Source organism: Cololabis saira, chromosome 5 (genome assembly GCF_033807715.1).
Source record: "Cololabis saira isolate AMF1-May2022 chromosome 5, fColSai1.1, whole genome shotgun sequence".
Taxonomy (NCBI): domain Eukaryota; kingdom Metazoa; phylum Chordata; class Actinopteri; order Beloniformes; family Belonidae; genus Cololabis; species Cololabis saira.
This window is the reverse complement of record NC_084591.1, coordinates 45,864,069-45,891,617: the sequence shown is the minus strand read 5'-3', so window position 1 is coordinate 45,891,617 and position 27,549 is coordinate 45,864,069. Positions and strand designations below refer to the sequence as shown.

The window sequence follows — 27,549 nt, the reverse complement described above, 5'->3', positions numbered from 1 at the left end:
GTGCACAAGCAAGCTTTATAAATGAAGCCCCGGGTTTTTAGTGATGAGTAGCAGCAGCTCATCCATCTTGTTCGCGAGGGAGCGGACATTCCCCAGGTGTATAGAGGGGAGCGGGGTGTGGAAGCCTCTCTCTCTCGCTTCCCCCATCTGCGTCTCCTGCTCCGACCAAAATCTCCTTAAAACTGTCCGGTTCCGTGAAAACCAGGTAAAAAGTTCCAGGAAAAGACTTCCCAATGTTGAGGAGTTGTTCTCTGCTGAAGGTGACCCGTGGTGGGCAGCAGAGAACAGGAGATACACATAAAATGCTAAAAAGTAGCAGAGAGCAAAACACCGTGGCGACCGTGCAAGGAGACTGAAGCCACAAAATATTACACTTACAAAGTGTCTTTTCCAGGGTCTTAAAAGAATCCTGGAAATTATATTGTTATTTAATGATCATGATGATTTTGTTTTCATTAACAGGAGGAAAAGAAATGTTTCATCTGTGACTCTCAACAACCATACGATCGCTATGACAACCTCAACAGCCACCGCATTGAAAACATCATCTCAACTTTTGACCCTGAAAGAAAAACAAGGTGGTGGCAATCTGAAAATGGTGAGTTAAAAAAAAAGGTGATAATGGTAAAAACTACATAGCATACAGCGATGCTAATGTCTGATCATGACATTACTGCCAAAATAACAATCATGCAATCCTAAACTCTGCTTTGTTGTCATTTACAGGAGTTCATCGAGTCAGCATCCAGTTAGATCTGGAAGCTGTGTTCCAATTCAGTCACCTCGTCCTCACCTTCAAGGTAAACGTCTAAACGCACACACACACACACACACACACACACACACACACACACACACACACACACACACACACACACACACACACACACACACACACACACACACACACACACACACACACACACATGCACCAGTTTTTTAGAATAAAAATTAATGTATGTGAAATGTGCAGTTACTGACTTTGTTAATCCCTTTGGGAGGTTTCCCTAGGGCAGGGGTCGGCAACCCAAAATGTTGAAAGAGCCATATTGGACCAAAAACACAAAAAACAAATTTGTCTGGAGCCACAAAAAATGAAAAGTCTTGTATAAGCCTTACAATGAAGACAACACATGCTGCATGTTTCTATATTAGTTATAACTGGGTCCTCGGCTGCAAATGTCTTTCCACATGACTCTTTTTGTTACGCAAATCCATGGAAGAGTGTTAGGGCCAGGCAGGAGAAAAATAAAAATAATATTTTAGAGGAGGAAGATTTTTTTTTTATTATGCAAAAAGTCGAAATGTCAAGATTAATGTTGAAATACAATCTTGAGAAAAAAGTCAAAATTTCGAGAAAAAAGTGGAAATGTTGAGAAAAAAGTCGAAATGTCGAGAAAAAAGTCAAAATTTCCAGAAAAAAGTCGAAATGTTGAGATTAAAAACGAAAGGAAAAAGGAAGAAAAAAAGAGAAAAAAATGAAAAAAGTAGAAAAAAGAAGAAAAAAAAGAAAAAAACAAGAAAAAACAGAAAAAAGGGAAAAAAGAGGAAAAAAAAGAAAAAAAGAAAAAAAAGAAGAAAAAAAGGAAAATAAATCAAATCAAATCAAACATTTGTGAAAAAGCTCCAGGGAGCCACTAGGGTGGCGCTAAAGAGCCGAATGCGGCTCTAGAGCCGCGGGTTGCCGACCCCTGATCTAGTGAAACTGAAATCTCCATCTCACTCACACTCAGCACTATTTGCAGAAATGTACAGAAATTTGAAGGAGAAACAAAAGTGGAAAAAACTCCCAACACCAGCACCCATATAAAGAAAAGAATTGCATATCAGAATAATTATGATACATAATGATACTTATAATTCCCCTGTACAACATAAATGATTGACCGCAGGGATTATTGCACTTCTTTGCATTGTTAGTTAGACGGACTGACTGCCACTCATCCTACAGTCCCTCTGTCCTTCTGTTGCCCCCTCCCCAATGAGGAGTTAAACAGTTTTGTAGTGGCTATTTGTCCTCCAGGTGAATAATAACAAAATAAATAAATAAATCAAAATATTCAACTCAAAGTATCAAACTATAATAATCAAACGGCCACTGAGACACCTAGGGAGTGGATTTACGCAGGATACAGAAAGTCCATTGTCCAGGCAAAAATCAAGTTTCCAATGGTTTATTTTCCTGGCAAACAAACGAGCAAAGATCTCTGACGCCTCTCTTGCCCTGGTAAAAAACCATCTGCCCTCCCAGGTGCCTGGCTCACCTGTCGTGCAGTGCACCTGGAGGTGGCACACACACTTGATACACATTCCTGTATTAATGCTGTGCGGAGATTTGTTTGCAGAAGAGGTCCTGTGTCAAGCATGAGGTCTGATAACGGCACAAACTTCATTGGAGCCAACAAAGAGTTGAAGCAAAGTCTTGCTGCTTTGAATGAAGAGAAGATTCAAGGTGCTTTGGTTCAAGATGGGATTAAATGGAGCTTCAATACACCAGCAGCCCCACATCAAGGTGGTATTTGGGAACGTCTGATTCGCTCAGTAAAGAGCATGCTTTCTTCGATTGTCGGACAGCAGGCGTTGGATGATGAGGCCCTGCAGACGCTGTTTTGTGAGGTGGAGGCAATACTGAACGACAGACCCATCACAAAAGTTTCTGATGACCCCAATGACCTTGAGGCCCTTACACCCAATCATATTCTGTTGCTAAAGGGAAAACCCATCTTTCCACCAGGACTCTTTGAACAGACTGATCTATACACAAGGAAAAGATGGAGACAAGTACAGTATATTGCACAACTCTTTTGGAAAAGATGGATATCCGAGTACTTACTTGTGATGCAAGAAAGACAACGGTGGACAAGGCCAAGAAGAAACTTCTCTCCAGGAGATATTGTCATCATCGCTGATGCTACAGCTCCCAGAGGATCCTGGATGATGGGCCGAGTTCTGAGTACCAAGTCTGATGCCAAAGGATTGGTCCGTTCCGTGTGCCTTCAAACTAAGACCAGTGTTTTGGAGCGGCCTGTAACGAAGATATGCCTGCTCCTGGAGGCCACGGCTTAGGATCATGGACATTATTCTCTCTCTTTCTCCCTTACTTCTCTATACTCTGTCTGGTTGTTTCGTTTACAGTATTCCAGAAGAAGACGGAAGAATCACCTCCCGTTAGAGTTAGGGAGAGATAAAGAAAATAGCTCCTTTTAGAAATGAATGTAATTGTGAGTTTACACTTTCCACAATTAGGGGCCGGAGTGTAGGAGCTATTTGTCACTTTTGTATTATTTAATTCATTTATTATTTAGTTAGTTTTTGTGGTCTAGTTTTGGGAATACACTTTTAATTTGTTTATGATATTTAGTATTGATTAAGTTTATTTTGTTACTTAACCATGTTTTATTTTGAAAGTACTGGGTAGCTGGAGCGCACCAGGTGAGATTATATATATGGGTTGGCAGACACAGGTGAGCCAGGCACCTGGGAGGGCAGATGGTTTTTTACCAGGGCAAGAGAGGCGTCAGAGATCTTTGCTCGTTTGTTTGCCAGGAAAATAAACCATTGGAAACTTGATTTTTGCCTGGACAATGGACTTTCTGTATCCTGCGTAAATCCACTCCCTAGGTGTCTCAGTGGCCGTTTGATTATTATAGTTTGATACTTTGAGTTGAATATTTTGATTTATTTATTTATTTTGTTATTATTCACCTGGAGGACAAATAGCCACTACAAAGTGTAGGAGCTATTTGTCACTTTTGTATTATTTAATTCATTTATTATTTAGTTAGTTTTTGTGGTCTAGTTTTGGGAATACACTTTTAATTTGTTTATGATATTTAGTATTGATTAAGTTTATTTTGTTACTTAACCATGTTTTATTTTGAAAGTACTGGGTAGCTGGAGCGCACCAGGTGAGATTATATATATGGGTTGGCAGACACAGGTGAGCCAGGCACCTGGGAGGGCAGATGGTTTTTTACCAGGGCAAGAGAGGCGTCAGAGATCTTTGCTCGTTTGTTTGCCAGGAAAATAAACCATTGGAAACTTGATTTTTGCCTGGACAATGGACTTTCTGTATCCTGCGTAAATCCACTCCCTAGGTGTCTCAGTGGCCGTTTGATTATTATAGTTTGATACTTTGAGTTGAATATTTTGATTTATTTATTTATTTTGTTATTATTCACCTGGAGGACAAATAGCCACTACAAAAGTAAAAAACCCACCCTAAAGTGAAGATTTGGCGGATGGAATCTCTGGAACCTTGGATATTGGATTGATGATCTATGAAAGAGGATTATTGGGCTGGAAAACGCTTTTCGTTTGGAGAGTCAATGGCCGACGGACATCTCACGAAACTACTCAAACAGCATCGGTGAGCAAAGGAATACAAACGGGCTGTATTGGAAAACGGCTTCACTATTGGAGTGTTTGGATTGTCGTTTCTTTGCACTGGATGTTTATTGGGAGCTTTGGAAGTTTGGACGACCCGCGTGTGCTGCGCAATACTACTATCGCATGGTAAGCCACGCCTCTTTTCATTCATAAAGCTCTGATGCGGAGCCGCATGCCATAAAAGATATCCTTGTGTGAGTACTGCAAGCCAAAGTGTGGAAATTCAAGGATTGAAAAGGATTTGATGTGGAAAAATGTCAGAGGCTGCAGCTAAAGAAAATGACTCTGCATCTGTGCTCTCAAAAAGGAGTGTAAAGTTTACCTTAAAGGGTCTGACATTTTATTTAAAGACATGCCAAGAAAAAAGGTCTTTGAAATGCAAGCAGGTTAAAAGGAGCATGGATAAAATGTGTGATTTGATGTTATCCATTGATAATGTGACGTCGGTGCAAGCCCAGCTGAGTAAATGCATTACATGCTTTGAGGAAGCTAAAGATATGCATGAAGCCATTCTGAATCTGAATTTGCCAGAGGATGAAGTTGAACGGCAAAATACATATTTTCATGCAAAAGGTTTTGAGTTTTCAAATTTCATTGAAAAAGTAAAATGTTGGTTATCTGATGCTGGTTATCCATATGTGCAATCAAATGATGCTGCAGAACCTTCTGGTAACTCGAGTGTGGCTTCTGATGAGATTAATCCCGAAGACAGCGTTTCAAATGTTTCATGTCAAGAGGAAAAGCGTTCCAGAGCACATTCTAAGTCATCTAAGGCCTCATCTACGTCATCTGCAAGAATAAAGGCACAAGCAGACAAAGCAGCACTTATGCAGCGTATGGCTGCATTAGAAAGGAAACACGCGTTGGAAGCCAAAGAGGAAGAACTCAGAAAGGAAAAGGAGCTGTTCACTTTGGAAACGGAACTTTCTGCCGCTAATGCAAAGCTGAATGTGTTGGAAATCAATTCAAAATGTGGCTCTAAATTATCGGACGCACTGAACTCATATTACGACAGGAACTGGACTGGTGCTCCAGGAACACGTCCGCTGAATCTTCACGCGGATGATTTTGTTCCACAAAAGGATGCTGCAAATAACAGTCAAAGTAAAGCTCCCATAGCTCGGGCTGTCACTGTCAGACCTGTAGATGCAACAACAACGCAAACTGACGTCAGGCCATCACTCACAACCAACACCCAAGTGAATGTCAGGCCTGGACCAGCAGCAACGACACAAGACACTGGCCCAGTAATAAGTCAAAGTCAAACAACACAAATGTTTCCAAACACCTTGAATCTACCCCACAACAATAACCCCTGTAATGATATTATGGACATTATGCAAAGGCAAAATGATATCACTGCACTGTTGGTTCAGCAAAATTTAACCTCTGCTTTGCCTGTGAGAAATATTCCTGTGTTTGATGGTGACCCTCTTCAGTTTAATTCCTTCATGAGATCTTTTGAAAACTGTGTAGAAGGAAAAACTAACAATGCCAGTGATTGCTTGTCATTTTTGGAACAGTACACCAGGGGACAGCCAAGAGACCTTATCAGGAGCTGTCAGCATTTGCCCCCAAGTGTGGGTTATCAGAGGGCCAAATTCCTGCTGATGGAGCATTTTGGCAATGAACATAAAATCGCTTCTGCTTATATGGAAAAAATTCTGAATTGGCCCCCCATTAAAACAGAGGATGTACCAGCGCTGCAATCTTTTTCTCTGTTTCTTCGAGGTTGCTCCAATTTAACACAGCAGATAATGTACATGAAGGAGTTGGATATGCCCTCCAATCTCATAATCATTGTGATGAAGCTTCCTTACAAGCTACGGGAGAAGTGGAGGAGCGTTGCATGTGATCTGCAGGAGCAAAATGGATGTAGAGTAATGTTCACTGACCTCGTGACATTTGTGGAAAAACAAGTCAAGATCCTCTCTGACCCATTTTTTGGTAATATTCAAGATCTGCCACCTGTCAGCCGCAGCAAAGCCCCCAATGTCAGTCACACAAAGCAAAGGAGAAATGGAAGCGCTTTTGCCACCAGTGTCTGCGCAGTAAAGGAAAGCAACAAGATCGACATGGACAGTAACATCAAGTCTTCCTCTGCCCAAAACTATAGCAAATGTTGTCTATTTTGCAAACTTAACAGTCACTCTCTGGATAAATGCTCACAGTTCAAGTTAAAGATGCATCGGGACAAGATAAGTTTCATACAGGAAAATGGAATTTGTTTTGGTTGCCTGAGAGTTGGTCACAGAAGCAAAGACTGCAGGAGTCGTTTGGTCTGTATTGTGTGTAACCAGAAGCATCCATCAGTCCTTCACATTCAGGAAAAGGATAAAGGTACATCCTTAAAGGACGCACAAGCTGTGAGCTCTCCACCGAGTGTTTCACATGGATCTTCTCAGACATGTGGAGCTATAGGGGCCGGTGATGAGGATGATGCTGTCTTCTCCATTGTTGCAGTAAAGGTGAAATGTCAGATGAGCAATGAGGTTGTGCAAACCTATGCCTTTTTGGATCCTGGGAGTTCAGGTACATTTTGCACTGTCAGTCTGGCAAGGAGACTGGGCCTGAGAGGCAAACCAGCCAACATTTTACTGAGAACCATGGCGCAGAAGAAAATTGTGAGCACCACTGTGTTGTCTGGTGTGGAAGTGTCTGGCATGGATGTGGATGATTTTATCGAGTTACCGAATGTTATGACTCAAGAGACTATGCCAGTGTCAAGACTGAACATTCCACAGCAAGAAGATATTGCGAAATGGTCTTATCTGAGGAACATAAAACTTCACCATCTGGATGCAGAGGTGGATCTGCTCATTGGGACAGATGCTCCTAAAGTGATGGAACCCTGGGAGCTGATTAACAGCCAGAGTGAAGGACCATACGCAGTCAGAACCAGAGTTGGCTGGGTGATTAATGGACCACTACGCAGTGGAAAGAGCAGTGGAGTCAAGACGGGCTGTTCCGTCATCACGACAAATCGTATCTCTGTGGAACATCTGGAAGAGATGCTCATCAGTCAATATAACCATGATTTCAGTGAAAAGACATCAGTGGAACGGTTGGAAATGTCAAGAGAAGACATTAAATTCATGAAAATTGTGCAAAGTACAACAGAACTGAAAAGTGGACATTATTGCATTGATTTACCTTTCAGAGAAGATGATCCTGCGGTACCAAACAATCGCTGTGTGGCAAAGCAGCGGCTTCAAGGCCTGAAGAGGAAATTTGAGAAAGATATCAAGTACAAGGAGGAGTACACTTCATTTCTCAGTGACATGTTGGATCAAGGTTATGCTGAGATGGTACCCACAGAACAGCTGGAACAAGATGATGGAAAAGTGTGGTACATTCCCCATCACGGAGTACATCACCCTACCAAAGGAAAGTTGAGAGTTGTATTTGACTGTGGGGCCATATATAAAGGAACTTCACTGAACCAGCATCTGTTGCAGGGACCAGACTTAACCAACTCTCTGATTGGAGTCCTCATCCGGTTCAGGAAGGAGCCTGTTGCAGTTATGGCAGACATCCATGCTATGTTTCATCAAGTGCAGGTACCTGATAAGCATGTTGACTTCCTCAGATTTCTGTGGTGGCCCCAGGGCGACACCGACCAAGAACCAGCAGAATATCGCATGAGGGTTCATTTGTTTGGAGCTGTATCATCCCCAAGTTGCGCTAATTATGCCTTGAGAAGAACTGCAGAGGATAATACGTCTGATTTCTCCCCTGAAGTAATAAGTACCGTCAACCATAACTTCTATGTAGACGACTGCCTGAAGTCCACAGCCTCGGGGGGAGATGCCATTCAACTGGTGAAGGACTTGACTGCACTCTGTGGGAAGGGAGGATTCAGTCTCCAAAAATGGGTAACGAACAGCCGGTCTGTGTTGATGTCAATTCCAAGTGACATTAGAGCGACAGAGATGAAAGAACTGGATTTGGACACAGAGCAGCTTCCTGTTGAAAGAGCGCTTGGATTGAAATGGTGTGTTGAGTCTGATAAGTTCATGTTCAGGACTTCAGTGCAGGAACGGCAGCAAACTAGGAGAGGAATTCTGTCTGTGGTGAGCTCGCTGTATGATCCGCTAGGATTTTTGGCTCCTTTCACCATGTCAGCCAAGTTAATGTTGCAGGAGCTCTGTAGAAGAAACCTGATGTGGGATGAACAAATTCCCTCCTCCTTCTCTAAGCAATGGTCTGATTGGCTGAGCGATCTTCAAAAGATGAATGCATTCACAGTTGAACGCTGTATCAAACCTCATGACTTTGGCACATTTGTGACAGCGCAAATCCATCATTTTTCTGATGCAAGTCAAGCTGGTTATGGAACAGTGTCTTACTTGAGAGTGGAAGATGGTGATAAAGTGCACGTGGGATTTCTTGTGGGGAAAGCCAGAGTTGCTCCCCTGAAGCAAATCACCATTCCTCGCCTGGAGCTCACAGCAGCAGTTCTCGCTGTCCGAGTGGATGCCATGTTGCGAAAGGAGCTACAGTGGCAGCTGGAGAGATCAATGTTTTGGACTGATAGCACGACCGTCCTAAAGTACATCTGCAATGAAACTAGACGTTTCCACACCTTCGTTGCCAACAGAGTCTCAGTTATTAGAGAAGCTACGGATGTTGGTCAGTGGAAATATGTGAGCACGAAGATCAATCCTGCAGATGAAGCATCACGTGGATTGACTGCTGAGGAGCTTCTCACAAATGGAAGATGGATTAAAGGCCCGGAGTTCCTCCGTTTGTCAGAGAGTGAGTGGCCTGTGCCTGATTTTGAGCCAGCTGTGATTCCTGCTGATGACCCGGAGGTCAAAAAAGAACCAGCAGTGTATGCCATCGTTAAGCACTTAGAAGATCCCACAGACTGCCTCATTCATTACTTCTCATCATGGAGGAGACTTAAAACATCTGTTGCCTGGTTCCTTGAGCTTAAAAGAGTTCTTTTGCTTTTGAGCCAAAAGAGAAAGGAGTTTAAGGCTGCTGAGAGTGACAAGGAAACGGGAGCTAAAAATTCTGTGGAACAAAAACTTCAGAGCTTCAAGGCCACACTTCGAAGGAGGATTTTTGAACCCGGAAAATTATGAGGAGGCAGAAAAGGCAATCTTTCGTTTTGTCCAGAAGTACAGGTTTGAGAATGAAATTGCCTCACTGACACGTGGCTTGAATAACATCTCCAAGGACAGCCCACTGTACAAGCTGGATCCAATACTGGACGACGGCATTCTCAGAGTTGGGGGTCGTCTTCATAAATTGGCATTACCATCAGAAATCAAGCATCCTGTTATCCTGTCAAAAGACATGCATGTTTCCCAGCTTATTCTACGTCATATCCATCAACAGCTTGGACACGCTGGTAGAAACCACATGTTGCATCGGCTTCGACAGAGATATTGGATCATCAGTGCCAATTCTGCTGCAAGGAGGACAATCACAGAATGTACAGTGTGCAGACGGTACAGAGGAAAACTCGGAGAGCAGAAGATGGCAGACTTACCAGAGGAGAGAGTCATGCCAGACAAGGCTCCTTTTACAGATGTCGGAGTGGATTATTTTGGCCCCCTGGAGGTCAAGAGAGGAAGAAGCCTTGTGAAAAGGTATGGAGTGCTGTTTACCTGCCTCACCAGTCGTGCAGTGCACCTGGAGGTGGCACACACACTTGATACACATTCCTGTATTAATGCTGTGCGGAGATTTGTTTGCAGAAGAGGTCCTGTGTCAAGCATGAGGTCTGATAACGGCACAAACTTCATTGGAGCCAACAAAGAGTTGAAGCAAAGTCTTGCTGCTTTGAATGAAGAGAAGATTCAAGGTGCTTTGGTTCAAGATGGGATTAAATGGAGCTTCAATACACCAGCAGCCCCACATCAAGGTGGTATTTGGGAACGTCTGATTCGCTCAGTAAAGAGCATGCTTTCTTCGATTGTCGGACAGCAGGCGTTGGATGATGAGGCCCTGCAGACGCTGTTTTGTGAGGTGGAGGCAATACTGAACGACAGACCCATCACAAAAGTTTCTGATGACCCCAATGACCTTGAGGCCCTTACACCCAATCATATTCTGTTGCTAAAGGGAAAACCCATCTTTCCACCAGGACTCTTTGAACAGACTGATCTATACACAAGGAAAAGATGGAGACAAGTACAGTATATTGCACAACTCTTTTGGAAAAGATGGATATCCGAGTACTTACTTGTGATGCAAGAAAGACAACGGTGGACAAGGCCAAGAAGAAACTTCTCTCCAGGAGATATTGTCATCATCGCTGATGCTACAGCTCCCAGAGGATCCTGGATGATGGGCCGAGTTCTGAGTACCAAGTCTGATGCCAAAGGATTGGTCCGTTCCGTGTGCCTTCAAACTAAGACCAGTGTTTTGGAGCGGCCTGTAACGAAGATATGCCTGCTCCTGGAGGCCACGGCTTAGGATCATGGACATTATTCTCTCTCTTTCTCCCTTACTTCTCTATACTCTGTCTGGTTGTTTCGTTTACAGTATTCCAGAAGAAGACGGAAGAATCACCTCCCGTTAGAGTTAGGGAGAGATAAAGAAAATAGCTCCTTTTAGAAATGAATGTAATTGTGAGTTTACACTTTCCACAATTAGGGGCCGGAGTGTAGGAGCTATTTGTCACTTTTGTATTATTTAATTCATTTATTATTTAGTTAGTTTTTGTGGTCTAGTTTTGGGAATACACTTTTAATTTGTTTATGATATTTAGTATTGATTAAGTTTATTTTGTTACTTAACCATGTTTTATTTTGAAAGTACTGGGTAGCTGGAGCGCACCAGGTGAGATTATATATATGGGTTGGCAGACACAGGTGAGCCAGGCACCTGGGAGGGCAGATGGTTTTTTACCAGGGCAAGAGAGGCGTCAGAGATCTTTGCTCGTTTGTTTGCCAGGAAAATAAACCATTGGAAACTTGATTTTTGCCTGGACAATGGACTTTCTGTATCCTGCGTAAATCCACTCCCTAGGTGTCTCAGTGGCCGTTTGATTATTATAGTTTGATACTTTGAGTTGAATATTTTGATTTATTTATTTATTTTGTTATTATTCACCTGGAGGACAAATAGCCACTACAAGTTTGATAGCACAGGGGACAAAGGAGTTCCTAAGTCTGTTGGTCCTGCGATTGGGGAGAAGCAGCCTCTTGCTGAACAGGTTTCTCTGGCTGCCGATGACACTGCAGAGGCTGGCCAGCAATCTCCAGTATAGCCAGGACTTCTTCTCTCTGCTAGAGGCTCCAGTTTTGTGCCAACCACGGAGCTGGCCTGCCCCATCAGCTTTTCTAGCCTGGAGAAGTCTCCCCTTTTTAGGTGCTCCCTCCCTTGCAGACCACAGCGTAGGACAGGACTCTGGAGACCACAGACTGATAAAACATCCCAGGAGCTTCTTGCAGATGTTGAAAGATATCCGCCTCCTCAGCAAGTACATCCTGCTCTGAGCCCTCTTGTACAGCTGCCTCATGTTACTCACCCAGTCCAGCTTGTTGTCTAGCCACAAGCCAAGCTATTAGTTTTTTTTGATTGATTAAGCACGATTTTCAAAACAGGGCCTGTGTTTTCAAAACACTACGCACAATTAGCACAACCACACAGCCCCACTAGGGGGAGTTTTTACCTGCCATTGTTTATGTAATAATTGCTCGTGGGGTCATGTTCCGGGTCTCTGGAAAGCACCTAGAGACAACTTCTGTTGTAATAGATGTTATATAAATAAAATTGAATTGAATTGATGTGATTTAATGGTAGATTTTTGTGTGTAAAGTATGTTAAGTGTGTTTATTGTTTTGCAATTCACTGTGTGTAGAGTTTTGCAATATGGGCTGATGTTTTGCTTCTCAAGTGTAAGGTGTCACGGCTCAAAAGGCAGAGAACCCAAAAGCACAACACCAAACAGAGTATCAGAGTCCAAAAGGCTTTAATCAGGTCAAACGTAGGCAGGAGTCAAAAACCAGGCAGACAGGCAGATCAGGCGGACAAATCCAAATGGGGCAGGCAAAAATCCAAAAACCGGGAATCAGGCAAAGTAGCAGGCAGGCAGAAACAGACAAACTCAGGAATGCTGGAAAGCTAGGCATGAACACTAGACAATCTGGCAGCTGGCATGTGGAAGTGGGCTAGTATATAAAGGGCACTGATCACCTGATGGGTGGGGAAGCACAGGTGAGGGGAATGAGTAGATTGTCTGGCTGATGAGGGTGGCAGGATCTGGAATGACAGGACAGTGAGTGATCATGTAAAAACATATCCCAAGCTTAGAAACCATGACATAAGGTTTTGCTAATAGTGCACTACTTTTAATTTTAGTGTGTAAACAATCCAAAAAAACTGCAATAGGTTTTCCCAACCTCCACCTCCCCCACTCCGTTCCTAACAGAACTGGTCGAGGGATCTGGTCCCTCCTTAAGTCAATGACCAGACCAGTTCCTTAGTCTTTTCCTAGTCAAAGTTTCTCACCAATCTGCCGTACTCCTCCTCTTCGCTGTCTCTGATGGCCGTGTCATCTGCAAACTCTTAAATATAACACAATCTACAGAGTTTTAGCAGAATTGTGCAGCGTACAGAGTTGAGAGGATGCAAGGGGCTGGATTGAGTTGAACGCACTCAAACAGTGAGCCGAAAGGAAAACACCGTGCAGCCTTGAGCCTGCAGCACACAGAAACATCACTAAGCATTTGTCTAATAATTAAAAAAACAAAAGGAAGAAAAAAAGTAATGTTACTCATCATGCTTTCTTTTTGAAGAGTTTTCGACCAGCAGCCATGTTAGTGGAGCGATCAAAGGATTTTGGAAGAAGTTGGAAGGTTTTTCGTTATTTTGCAGAAGATTGTGCGCTTCATTTTCCTTCAGTTCCACGTGAGTCGGCTGACAAGATTGATGACGTGGTCTGTGATAGCAGATACTCTGGATCCCAACCGTCCACTGGTGGAGAGGTAGCACATACAATTTGTCTTCATTATTGAGATCAAGTTCGACTACAACATTTTTACATAATCAGTTGTTTCTGTTGATGTTAAATTCAGATTAAAATGTGGAAATGTTTACCCACTAGGTGGTCCTGAAAGCTCTGGATCCTGTTTTTGAAATAGAAAACCCATACGCACGAAACATTCAAGGTGAGGTTTAATACGTTTTAAAATGTTTGAAAGCCATATTCAAAGGTATTAAATGATTAAAAGCAAAAAAGAAGGTTTAATATAATTCATAAAAGTTTGATGTCACCCCTTAGATCTGATCACCGTGACAAATATCCGGGTGAACTTCACCCGTCTCTTCACACTCGGTGATACTCTTCTGTCTCGGAGACGCCGGAACCCTCAGGATAAGTATTACTACTCGCTTTACAACATGGTGGTTCAAGGAAGCTGCTTCTGCAACGGACACGCCAGCCAGTGTGTGTCTTCGGATGGAGGAAGAGGGGACGTCTTCACCCAGGTAAACATCCAAACAATGGTCTGAAACCTTAGAAGAAAACTTGTGCGTAACTAAGAAAACCCACTAAACCAGGGATCGGCAACCCACAGCTCTTGAGCGCCGCCCTAGTGGCTCCTGGAGCATTTTCAAAAATGTTTGACCTTTTTTTTTCCTTTTTTTTCTTTTTTTTCCTTTCTTTCTTTTTTTTCTTCTTTTTTCCTTTTTTCTTCCTTTTTCCTTTCCTTTTTAATCCTGACATTTCTACTTTTTTCTCGAAATTTCGACTTTTTTCTCAACATTTCGACTTTTTTCTTGACATTTTGACTTTTTTCCTCGACATTTCGACTTTTTTCACGACATTTTGACTTTTTCACATTTCGACTTTTTATTCGACATTTCGACTTTTTTCACGACATTTTGACTTTTTTCAGATTTCGACTTTTTTCTCGAAATTTTGACTTTTTTCTTGACATTTTGACTTTTTTCTCAACATTTTGACTTTTTTCACGAAATTTTGACTATTTCCTCGACATTTCGACTTTCTCTAAACATTTCAACTTTTTTCTCAACATTTTGACTTTTTTTCTCGAAATTTTGACTTTTTTCTCGTCATTTCGACTTTTTTCTTGACGTTTCGACTTTTTACTCGACATTTTGACTTTTCTTCACGACATTTTGACTTTTTTCACAACATTTCGACTTTTTTCTCGAAATTTTGACTTTTTTCTTGCCATTTTGACTTTTTTCTCAACATTTTGACTTTTTTCACGAAATTTTGACTATTTCCTCGACATTTCGACTTTCTCTAAACATTTCGACTTTTTTCTCAACATTTTGACTTTTTTCTCAACATTTCGACTTTTTTCTCAAAGTGCATAATGAAAAACAAATACAAATACAGTTATAACTAATATACATGCATGCAGCATGTGTTGTCTTCATTCTAAGGCTGATACAAGACTTTTCATTTTTTGCTGCTCCAGAATTATTTGTTTTTTGTGTTTTTGGTCCAATATGGCTCTTTCAACATTTTGGGGTTGCCGACTCCTGCACTAATAGTGCAGCAGATTAACTCATTTTATCAACACGATACTTCACTTTGGTATAGAAGCATGAAATTTGGCACAGATACTCTCCAAGGTCTACTCTTAAGGGAACAGGTGCGTGCCACTCAAAATTCCAAGATGCCGGCCCCAAAATCCAAGATGACCGCCCAAAAACGTGCTTTTTCCTTTATAACTCAAAATGCCTTGATTTTTAGCCCCATATATATATTAAAGTTGAATATAAAGTTGGGTATTGTGGACATTTTGGTACCAAGTACATGTATGTATCCATTACGGTTCTTGAGATACATGATACAGAAACTTGTATATACCCGGAAAAGTGAGAATTTTGTAAGATTGATTGTTGTTACGAGAACATGGATTCATGAAAATGTTACTCTCATAACCTGATATTTCCAGTAGGGTTACTTACTATTAAGACAACCTGGGGGTTGTCTTATTAGTTAAAGATGTCGGCCCTTTTTTCAAGATGGCCATCAAATTCTCATTATAGTAGAGTATAGTAGAGTGAATGTCACTACACAACCAGGGCACACTGGTGACATCACTGCTGTGGAACTCAGCATGGGGTTCAGTGCCAGCTGATCTAGTTGTACTAATACTGTAGTTGTTGTCTAGTAGTGATAGTATAGCTTTGTTTAGTGTCCCAAATGCTGTCTAACAGCCCCATGTCAATTAGGTAGTACTAGTTAGATGTAGTTAGATAGCCGCACCTGAATTGACAGGTTGTGCCAGTGCGGGAGAGCCGAGCCAAGGGTAAGTGGGGCATTACAAGACTTGTTCATGTATTCTTACCTGGAAGGTGTACAGATCACACGGGACTTAAATGGCACTGGATGAATGATCGGGCTAGGTGTAGGTGACCCGAACCTAGTTGAATCCCATACCCGAATGTGTAGCATTATGATTAAGGTGGTATATAAGGATAACCCCTCGGCCTTAATCAGACATGGCAAATGCAAACCCAATGTTAGCTAAGAGGCAAACTGATTGGAAGAAATGCTGTCTTTGTCAGACAGACAAGAAAGAAGATCTACAATCACCACCTACGCATCATGTTCTTCAACATGATGGCTATACAATGCTCGCCACCAACGTTCCACTCTTCCATGAGATCAAGCAAATGCCAATGATCCTGGACCTGGGAAGGGCGGATGAAGGTGGTGGGATAGAAGCTACTTTGAGAAGGAACCAAGTACCATTTAAACTGTCGAGCTTTGTTCAACAACACAAAGTTACTTTGTGCAAGGAAGAGACACTCCAATACTCAGTGCAGTGAAACAGATGACAGTCAAGTAAAGCATCGCAGATCCATGATGCAAAAAAGTAAGGATGATCAGGTTTGCTTTCTTTGTGATAAGATATCTTCTGCATCTGAGCTCAGCCAGGTCATGACAATGCACACAAACAACAGACTACATGAATGTGCACACACACTGAATGATGGTAAATTATTGGCTAAACTCAGTGGGGGTGATGCCATTGCACAGGAGCTGAAATACCATCCTGCATGCCTCGCTTGTCTTTACAACAGGGAGAAACTCCACCTCAGAAGACTTGAGTCCCTTCAGAGTGACACAGTTCAAACAGATCTCTTTCCTCAGGCTCTCTGTGAATTGGTGAACTCTCCCATCTTCAGCAAACTAGGTCAATACCCTCCTGTATTGACTGATGGTGAGCTAGAGATCTTGGAGAAGTTTGTTGTCCTCATGTACGACAGATCGAGTACGGCCGTTAGTGTAGATGAGGCTAGGCTTGATGTGTTTGCCCGAAAGCAGAGGCCATATGAAGCCATTCCTCCAACAAGAGCAGCTCTGCTTCAACACACTAAACGCGCTGCCTATCAGGCAGGCTGCATATGGGGTCAGGCAACCCAGCGTAAGCCACAAGAAGAGAGCCCTGCTGATTGGGGATGGACAAAGGTCGGTGCACAGTGGCAGGTCTACTGGACAGCAAATGCGTCTGTTGCTCAAAGTTGTGAACAGCTGGCCAAGTGTAACTGCAAATCAGAGTGTTGTGGAAGGTGCAAATGTTTCAAGTTGGGTTTCAATTGCACAGCACTGTGCGGTTGCAAATGTGAATAGAGCAAGTACACTGAAAACCTTGTGGTGGGCCTGGAGCCTATCGAGTACCGTGATGACAAGTGCACCTTCCTTGATATGATGCCCCTGATGCAACCCATAATACTGAGTGCCAAGCAGGGAGAACTGTAGTATTTTAGATGGTCTTTTGTTTGACTCGGCGGGGGATCGAATGCACAACCTTTCAAATTCAGTGTGGACATTAACATCTTAAATTTTTGCTGGTCATTGAATTTTGCGATAACAGTGGCCCTTTGTATGCCTGCAATCTTGCAAAAGGCAGCATCTTGATTTTTTACTGGCTATACACTTTTTCAAAAAGAGTGGCCAACACAATATTTGGAGCATATATGATTGCATCAATATTTAAGCATTGTAACAATGAATATAGGACAGGAGTGGAAGACATGTTAAAAAACGGTCCCATCCTGAATATTTACTGGCTGTTTTCCAAACAAGTGGCCCTTCCTCTTTGTAAGCTGCACCTTGCCGTGGTGGAGAGGCTTGAGTATTCCAATGATCCTGAGGGCTATGCCGGTGGGGATTTTAATTTATATCCCTGGCAAGTTTAACTAAGCTGGATAGGTAAAAGGGGAGGAGGCAGACAAAGCAGCGCCCTGGTCCTCCAGGTTGAGGTTTGGCCATGGGGATATCTAAGATTAAGACAACCCCCAGGTTGTCTTAATAGTAAGTAACCCTACTGAAAATATCAGGTTATGAGAGTAACATTTTCATAAATCCATGTTCTCGTAACAACAATCTTACAAAATTCTCACTTTTCCGGGTATATACAAGTTTTTATATGATGTATCTCAAGAACCGTAATGGATACAGACATGTACTTGGTACCAAAATGTCCACAATACCTAAGTTTATATTCAATTTCAATATATTTATGGGGATTAAAACCAAGGCATTTTGAGTTATAAAGGAAAAAACACATTTTTGGGCGGACATCTTCGATTTTGGGGCCGGCATCTTGGAATTTTGAGTGGCACGCACCTGTTCCCTAAAGAGTAGACCTTGGAGAGTATCTGTGCCAAATTTCATGCTTCTATACCAAAGTGAAGTATCGTTTCACTAATCTGCTTTACTATAAACAGTTCCATTTATCCAAAAAACAATCTATAAATTATAATCATCACCTCCACCAAGCAAACACATCTCAATCATGTCCGTCAAGACTTTTCAATCCATGTACCAGTTCAAACAAAAATGTGAAGGTTGAATGAATTTTTATATTTGAATGAAACTCATATCGAAAAAGTATAAAGGGATGGAGCTGCTGGAAAGATTCATGGTGTTTAATAACTACCAGAAACATGTGATGCACAGACCGTTTGAGACATAGAACAACTTCTATTCATCATTTCTTCTGATTAGACAATACAGTCACTTCATTTGTATGTAGTCAGCCCTATTTAGCAACCCAAGTTATTTTAAATTATTCTGCAAGACAATTTCAAATTTGCTTCAGCACAATAAAATTCTTTAAAATTTGCTTATGTCAAGTTTTTTGAAAAGCAGCCTAACTAAAAAAAATATAAATGTAAATGCTATGTAGAGGATGGGAGTAACAATGAAGAGCAGAACTGGACCGGCTGAAACTCAGAGGACCAGACAAAGATAGCAGAAATAAAAAGTAGTAGAAAAATGATGGTCAAATAAAACTTAAAAATAAAATCAAAATCAACATGGACATAAATTTGCCATTCACTGTATATGCACCTACTTATGCTTCTCAACTTATGGAGTGACGTTATGCTTGTCACTGACATTTTTCTACTCCCATAATTAAATGCAAGTCAAAAAAAGGTTTTATTAATCACCAAAGGAAAATGAATTTATTAATTTCATTATTCAAAAAATATTAATTCATTCAGTTCTTTATCCCTAAATTATCAAAAAGTGTCTCTATAATAACAAATTAAAAGACTGGAAAAGCCGGAAATACAATCACAATAGCTTCAGTGGTTAAAATCTAAACACAAAGTTACTGTTCACCAAGAACCCAAAAACTTGTGCAGGTAAAGATACTGTATGTTCTTCTTTCAGCAGGTTCATGGCCGATGTGTTTGTCAGCATAACACGGCTGGAGCAAACTGTGAAAGATGTGCAGACTTTTATCAGGACTCCCCCTGGTGGCCCGGAGGACAAAACACAGCCAACATCTGCAGGAGTAATTTATGTTAATTTTTCTAGTTTCTCATAGTGCTTCTACGGAAGCGTATTGCATTCACTTGACAAAAAAAACCTGCTCTGTTTTTCTGAATTAACGAGTTAATTATCTCAGAATTCCGAGAAAAGTTTTAATGAAAAAAAAATCATGTTCTGCCTGTCCCAGTTTAGTCCAGTTTTATTTTTCTTTTGGTTTGAAACATTGGGAGATACTCTTGTCTGTAAGTTATATAGATGGTATTGTTATTAGTTTGTCGACTTTGCGCAGGCACCTCAGGACTTTGCGGTTGTTCAGACGGAAGGTGGAAAATGTTTGCTTCCATGAAATCCAGCTCTCAAGTGAATGACAGCTTCTTGCAAGTTGTGAGGTATCTGGTTAATTCAGAAAAACAGAGCAGATTTTTTTCTCTCAAGTGAATGCAATACGCTTCCGTATGCTTCCCCTAAATAAGTTAGCATAAAAAAAATTATTGGCTCTCTTTTTTTTTATTTACCCTATTTTCTGGACTATAAGCCGCTATTCATAGGTTTGAACCATGTGGCTTATACAAATTTTTCTTCCACCGCTCGGGGCGCTCTAACCGGAATTAGAATCAAAACTAAGACAAAATAAATGCAAAGAAAAATACGCTACTTCTTCTTTAGCAGATAGAGGTAGGTAGAAGCAGATTAATTAACAGATAAATGGATAAATAAATTTGCATAAATAAAATAGATAAATAAATACTGGTTATTTTCTCTTGGTTCTGTCCCGTTTTAATCAGCAAAGTTGCTGCCGTGTTAAAAGACACTGTTAGGAAAGGATCTATTTAGGTACAAACATGTACATCATTTACAGTTCAAAATCCTTCTGTACATGTAGTAAATATCTAATCTAACAACATAAATATCTGCGGCTGAAATATCTTTTTTTTTTTAAATAGAGTGGATGCGGGTTGTATATCTTTTTTTTTTTTTTTTTTTTTTTTAAATAGAGCAGCTTATATGCAGGTGCGGCTTATAGTCCATTATAATACGGTCATTTTTTTTAAGAGATTCATATCTGTGAACTGCTAGTTTTTTTCCTTTTTAGTCTGTACTGACGACCTGTTGTTTCTGTCTCCTTCAGGGTGTAACTGTAACGGCCACTCAGACTCGTGCCACTTTGATGCAGCCCGGTATGCAGCCACGGGCGGTGTGAGTGGCGGTGTGTGTGACGACTGTCAGCATGACAGGATGGGGCCTCAGTGTGAACGCTGCCGCCAGGGTCTGTACCGGGATCCACGGAGAGCTCCGGACGACCCCGAGGCCTGCAAACGTAGGTTTAGTTTCACCCACACCTTTACCATTAGGATGAAGGAAAGTGCAAATTGATAATGGTAGCAGGTTTCAGAAGCGGATGATGGTAGAGCAGATTTAAATCCAGGAAAGCACACTACAAAAACTCAAAATCTTACCAGGAATATTTGTCTTATTTCTAGTTAAAATGTCTCATTTTTAGTAAAAAAATCTCATTACACTTAAAAAAAATAGTCATTACCAGAAAAATAACTTGTTATTTGACCATTTTCACCTGTTTCTAGTAAATTTTCACTTGAAATAAGTAGAAAAATCTGCCAGTGGGACAAGATTTATCTTCTCATTACAAGCAAAAAAATCTTGTTCCACTGGCAGATTTTTCTACTTATTTTAAGTGAAAATCTACTTGAAACAGGTGAAAACTGTTTTTTCCAGTGATGAGTCTTGTTTTAAGTGTAATGAGATTTTTTTTTACTAAAAATTAGACATTTTAACGAGAAATAAGACAAATATTCTTGTTAAGATTTTGAGTTTTTGCAGTGCAAAGATTGAGTTCTGTTTCTTTCTTCCACCCACTCTTCCTCCAAGTATGATACAGAGAATTTAAGTTCCTCAAAGACCAGAAGTACCGATTAGGTGGTTCAAACTTACGCTCCGTCTACACTGCGCAGATTTTCAGATTTTTACGAGACTTTTTTAAATGCCCATATGCCACTGTGCTTACTTTTCAGTGATGATGATAGAGTAAACCGCAGCATGAATCTGAAACCAGAAATGCTACTGCATGTTGAGATGAAGATATAATACGATATTGATGCTGATCTGTTAGCTGTTTTGAGTTTTTCACTAATATGATGATGTTTCAGCCTGTGACTGTGACCCGGCTGGTTCTCATGGCGGTGGCCAGTGTGACGCACTGAGTGGAGCTTGTTTCTGCAAGGAAAACGTGGAGGGTGAACGCTGTGATCGCTGCAAGCCCCGCTTCTTTGGTTTGAGCGAGGACGACCCGGCTGGTTGTCAAGGTGAACCAACACATTTAACCTGACCTATTTTTAGTTTTTAACAGGTGGAGAGCAGTGTCCTTCTCAAGTTCAGTGGTGTTCTATGTTTAATGCTTTTAACCAGCTTATCATGTGGCTCTGATGGTTTTTAATGTGCATGTGTTTGATGTTTTTTCAGAGTGCAAGTGTCATCAGCCGGGAAGTATCGGGTCATGTGATCAAATAACAGGAGAATGTGAATGTGCGCCCTTCGCTAGTAAACCACTGTGTGATCGGTGTTTGGTAAGTTCTACGTACAAGCTGCAGACAGTTTATTGTGGTGACAATTGACATTTATTACTTTATAACTTTATAACTGTTTAAGTTTTAAAGAGAAAGCCAGGCCAACCATTTTCCACAAACTGAACTAAAAGTAAATGTCAGGTTTGCATTATGATCTTCAGTTTCATACAAGTACAAATATTTAGCCACAAACGGAATAGTTTCTCTCACTTTTTTCTTTTCCAGAAATTTAACACCTAAAATTAAATAAATAAATAAAAGTAAATAAATAAAGTATGAAAAGTCCCAAACTCCAAATGCACCATGACTGTTATTGATCTTGTGCCAGAGCTCAGAGCTTCACCTGCTCCAGCCTGAGCCCGTAAGGTGAACCTCGTTATCGTTTCATCCTCACACCTTTGGGGACGACACAATCTTTACATCATAAAACAGATTGATTCATGCTCAGCTTAGAAGTAAAAGTTCAGAGCTCAAACCCCCAAGAGTCCCGTGATCGGGACCAAAACGGTACTAGTTTCTTCTGAGCGGAGTCAGATTTTGGTCCGCGGGTCGAGGTCATCACGTGATCCCGCTGCACCAATAGGATGTTACTAGGAAACACAATATATTCATATTAATAACCCAATATCAGCTACAGTTTGTCACCTCCACGACACGTATCGTGACGTTCTGGTATCGCGAAATTTCGTGGCACAATATATTGTTACACCCCTATTATGTATATATATATATATATATATATATATATATATATATATATATATATATATATATATACATATATATATAATATGCATATATTGTACATCTGTGCATATAAGTATGCATGTATGTGCATACACAATTTGTTATTTAATCATACCTGTATGTCTTTCCATCTTCAGCCAGGTTACTGGGGTTTAGGAACCATCAACAGATGTTTACCATGTGACTGTGACATCGGTGGAGCTCATGACAATCGGTATGATTTAATTTCTCTTTTCATTATATTCAGTGTTGGAATTACTGACAGTCCGGTCCAGATGTAATCCTTATCTTCAGAGATATTCAAACACTCATCAAATAGAGCATTTTGACAAAATATCACTTAGTAGTAGAACTATGTGAAAATTCAGCAAAGATTTATTGTAGAACTGGAAAATGTACGTGTTACATAATACTGTTCAAATCATATCAAATCCTAAATTGTAAAATGACACTGAAAGGAGAGAAGACATGCAAGCTGACAAGAAAAAGGGAACCATGGAAGGAGCTAGACACATTTCTCATGATACATCTTCAGAACAGAAATAAATGAATAGCTAAAATAACTTAAGATTAATTCTGAATGTCCCCACCAGCAAATGACTATACATTCACTAGTATCTTAATGTTGAAAAGATGTGCATCTTGCAAGACAGATGTGGAGTGACAGGACAGTCAGTGTTGGGTTTTAGCTCACATGGAAATGAGATAAATATGACATAGGACAGAAATCCCTGGAATACATGTTTTTAGGAAGCTGTGCTGTGTTTTCAGGTGTTCACCAGAGGAAGGACAGTGTCACTGTTTACCCAACATGGTTGGCCGGCGCTGCTCTGAACCGGCCTCCGGATACTTCCTGCCTTCACTGGACTACTTCCTGTATGAAGCTGAGCGTGCTGCCCCGCTGTTTGGAAAAAGACGCCCCCGTTCTCCACCTGCTGCTTCTCTGGTGTGTATCATTGATGAGGGAGTGAGAAAAACAGTCACACTATTTGCTCTTTTTCATGAGTATCAGGTCCAATAAAACTATCAACCAGTAATGCCACGTTCCATTTGTCCTCGGAAGTGGGGATTTCCTAGTTCCCAGTTGGATTTTTCAACTGGAACACCCCTCGAAGTGGGATTTCCCACTGGGAAAGTGGGAGAGTCTTCACCACCCCCGAGTTAACATTCCAAGATGGCTGCCCCGGTTGTAAACAGTAGAAGAGAGCTCTGTAAAAATTCGTAGCACTTCATTCTAGTTTTGGTCACACTAAATCAGTCGTATACAAGTATTGTTCGGCATATATATGCTGCTATAGTGTAATTTACATTTTTCATGTGGTATATGCGAACTACAAACTTGTTTACCTACTTTGTAACTGGAACGCTGATAACTCGGCTGTGACGTCATTCCCAGTTCCGAGTTCCGACTTCCGAGGTAAATGGAACGCAGCATAAGTCTACATGCTGAAAGTGAAAAGTTCTCGATCAACAAAAAGGCATATCCATACTGTATGTATATATATATATATATATATATATATATATATATAGAGCTTGATTATTGTTTACTTTGGTCGCGCTGATAAAATACTGTTTGCGGTCTGATGTAAAGTTGTCTGCTTTATAGTCGCGGTGAATGTTTGGAAAAGTAGCGTCTTAACTGTCACACAAGTATACCCCCTATCCAATCAGAACCTTCCCAACCCTCAGACCTGGAGAGGAATTAGATAAAGCTGATCAAACGTGTTTTCCATGTAAACCTCAATTCAGAATCACTATTTCCATGTAAACTCGAAGGAAAATAGTGTAATTCTGAATTATTTAATTCTGAATAATTAATTCTGAATTAAAAAACATCATGTAACCGTGGCCAATGGTTTGCTATGCTCAGTGTTAATGCTTAAAACCACACTCACTGTTTTACATAGGTAATGGTTTGCTATTCTCAGTGTTGACTTGGTTTAACTCATTTGTGGCAATGCAAAGTGGCTTGTGTGGAGCAGTACAATGTTTAATGTATATTTAGTGTTAAATGTGCAATGTTGCTTGTGAGGGGAATCATTGCATTTCTGCGATTATTGCATATTCAGTTTAAACACTAATGATATTATTCTATACTATATTGTAATTTTATACTATATTATTATAACACTAAATATACTGAGTATATTACTACTACTAAAATATACTTGTAATTTATATTTGTATAATTTATTTATTTATAGATGTATTTATAGTATATTATGTATGTTGCTATCCATATTGCTGTTTACACCATAACCTTTATTCTATTCTGCAGGTTTATAACCTGCTTTTGTGGACTAAAACTAGTTTATAAGGAAACTCAAACAAAGTAAATAAAAAAACCCACAAAGAGATAAAACAACATGTCTTCTTCTGGCGCCCGTTGGGTGGGGAGAATCTTAAAAGAACCGAACACTTGGTGTGTGTTTTTATATGGAGTTTGTGTGTTTTAACAGGTGAATCCACTAGTTTCACCTCCTTGTGAGCAAAACTTCACACGCCAGGGCCCTGACTTCAACGTCTCCGACGGACAAGTCATTTTACAAAGGACTCGTCGACAAAGCCGCCGCAGGAAACCGGAGCAGGTTGGGATTCACTTCCTGTTAGACTTTCGCCAGTGGAAAACTCATATTCCAGCCAATGATGTCCTTAAGTTCTCTGACTTGCTCCGTTGTGTGTGTCCTGCAGCCGAAAACCATTCCTCTGGACCCGGGTCACGCTCTGCAGATTATTCCCAGAAAGAGATGGCCTGGTCAGCCGGTGACGTGGACAGGCCTGGGATTGGTCAGAGTGTTTGCAGGGGCAGGGCTTTTATTTACTGTGGACAACCTCCCCGTATCAAAGGACTACCAGCTCATCATCCACTACGAACCAGAGGTGAGGACAATCAGACGCTCTGGATCACAGTCTGAAGTTTGGCCCGGTTCTGGATTCAATCATTTTTCTGACTAAAGTTAACTGGTGGACCAGGTTCTTTAAGACCAAAGTATCTTTTTTATTTGTTACATAACAGCAGGTAGTGTTTATTTATTTCAAATCACTGTAAAACCTAACAGTACATCTTAATAACAGAAGTAAGTTGAAATAACTTAAACTTTGGAAAAAGTTGTGGTCACTCATTGCCATCAGTTAAAATAACTCAAAAATGAATTAAATAAATGTTTGAAGCTGGTATAAGATGTGTTTGTATTGTGTTAAAGCAACTTAAAGTTGAGTTATTTAACTAATGACAACTAAAACGGTTTAAGGCAAATCGGTTTCCTAAAATGAATTGAGGAGCTAGAAGTTGTGACCACTAGAATGTGATCATTTAATTTAGAGGAATAAAACTGAGTAACTTGAACTTAAGTGGTAACATTTATATAAAGAAGATTCAATTAAATTAGTCTGGTTTAATGCAAATTAATACAATCAACACTTTTTAAATAAGTCTGAAGGACTAGACTACATATGAGTGTATAATACTTATTAGTTTTAAGTTCAGGGAATGGTACTATCAAATTAAAATAATAATAAATAAATAAATATTTGAGTTACTTGAACCTCAATGGAATATTATTTTTACACTTGAATTGTTTGAGTTAATAAACTTAAATGGTTTTAGGCAATCGGTTTCCTCAAACAGTTTGAGTTCAACTAACTTATCAGGTTTTACACCTTCAACACTTTCACCTGAAAATGTATCAAATTGAATGTTTTAACACATCTGTTAGAAATCCCACCAATGCCAGCACGTTAGATGGTACAGTAGTTGAGAGATTTTAGTGAAATTAGAAATCTGTGAGGATGAACTTCTAAATAACAAATTCACATTTTCTAAGATTCTACTGAAGATGTGAAATCAAAAGCACAAACATATGCCAAATCATATAAAATACTGAAATTAATTATTCTTCTATAGGTTTTTTCTCCGTCTTTAAACATGTTTATGAAACCAGTGAAGTCTAAGATCTCTCTATGGAAATGATTTATTGTTATTTACAAAAAAATAAATACATTTCCTGTATTTAATTCTACCTAATTTTTCTTCTGCAGTTTCCTTCTGATTGGTTGGCAACAATAAACATAAAAATGCTGTCACCGGGTGATGGAGGCTGCCCCACTAATCCAACAGAGAGTAAAAATCTGGTTCTTCCTGGAAATACCAGGTGAGACAGCTTCAGTAAGCAACAGACCCCCCCCCCCCCCCCCCCCCGAAATGTCCCCTGGTTGTTGTTTTACAAATGAATAGGACCCACAAAGACACCAAAAAGGACCATGTCTTGAAATGCAACAGCATAGTAATTTAGATTTACAGCTTGCAAATTTAAATTTGCTTTACAGATACATCTAGCTATCATCCCTTGGTGCTCATTAAATAAATGAAGTCTTAGAGATCCAGTCAAGAGAGAGATGGTTGCAGCTTTTTGAGCTTTGGCATTGATTGTTAAAGATTCTGACTTTTGTCTTTGAAAATTGAACAGAAGACAACACTTAAATCACCCACTTGCAAGGTAGTGTTTGCCCCCTTCCTGATTTCTCATTTTCTTTTGCATGTTTGTAACACTTAAATGTTTCAGATCATCAAACAAATTTAAATATTAGACAAAGATAACACAAGTAAACACAAAATGCAGTTTTTAAATGAAGGTTTTTATTATTAAGGGGAAAGAAAAATCCAAACTTACATGGCCCTGTGTGAAAAAGTGATGGCCCCCTAAACCTAATAACTGGTTGTTCCACCCTTAGCAGTAACATCTGCAATCAAGCGTTTGCCATAACTGGCAATGAGTCTTTTCTAGCGCTGTGGAGGAATTTTGGCCCACTCATCTTTGCAGAATTGCTGTAATTCAGCCACATTGGAGAGTTTTCTAGCATGAACCGCCTTTTTAAGGTCATGCTAAAGCATCTCAATGGGATTCAGGTCTGGACTTTGACTAGGTCACTCCAAAGTCTTCATTTAGTTTTTCTTCAGCCATTCAGAGGTTGCTGGTGTGATTTGGATCATTTGTCCTGCTGCAGAACCCGAGTGGCTTCAGCTTGAGGTCACGAACAGATGGCCGGACATTCTCCTTCAGGATGTTTTGGTAGACAGCAGAATTTATGGTTCCATTT

The 27,549-nt window shown here is 40.4% G+C and overlaps 1 protein-coding gene across 1 annotated transcript in view; it reads left to right on the top strand.

The window, feature by feature from the left end:
* The window catches only part of lamb4 (laminin, beta 4), a 64,007-nt gene that overhangs the window by 8,280 nt on the left and 28,178 nt on the right, over positions 1-27,549 (top strand). The window contains exons 3-16 of the mRNA XM_061722272.1: positions 463-598; positions 727-800; positions 13,146-13,334; positions 13,454-13,517; positions 13,631-13,836; positions 19,019-19,142; positions 20,250-20,438; positions 21,286-21,441; positions 21,599-21,702; positions 22,587-22,663; positions 23,221-23,395; positions 24,912-25,040; positions 25,144-25,332; positions 26,491-26,603. Of these exons, the coding sequence (XP_061578256.1) occupies positions 463-598; positions 727-800; positions 13,146-13,334; positions 13,454-13,517; positions 13,631-13,836; positions 19,019-19,142; positions 20,250-20,438; positions 21,286-21,441; positions 21,599-21,702; positions 22,587-22,663; positions 23,221-23,395; positions 24,912-25,040; positions 25,144-25,332; positions 26,491-26,603 (1,925 nt within the window). The remainder of the gene's footprint in view (positions 1-462; positions 599-726; positions 801-13,145; positions 13,335-13,453; positions 13,518-13,630; positions 13,837-19,018; positions 19,143-20,249; positions 20,439-21,285; positions 21,442-21,598; positions 21,703-22,586; positions 22,664-23,220; positions 23,396-24,911; positions 25,041-25,143; positions 25,333-26,490; positions 26,604-27,549) is intronic.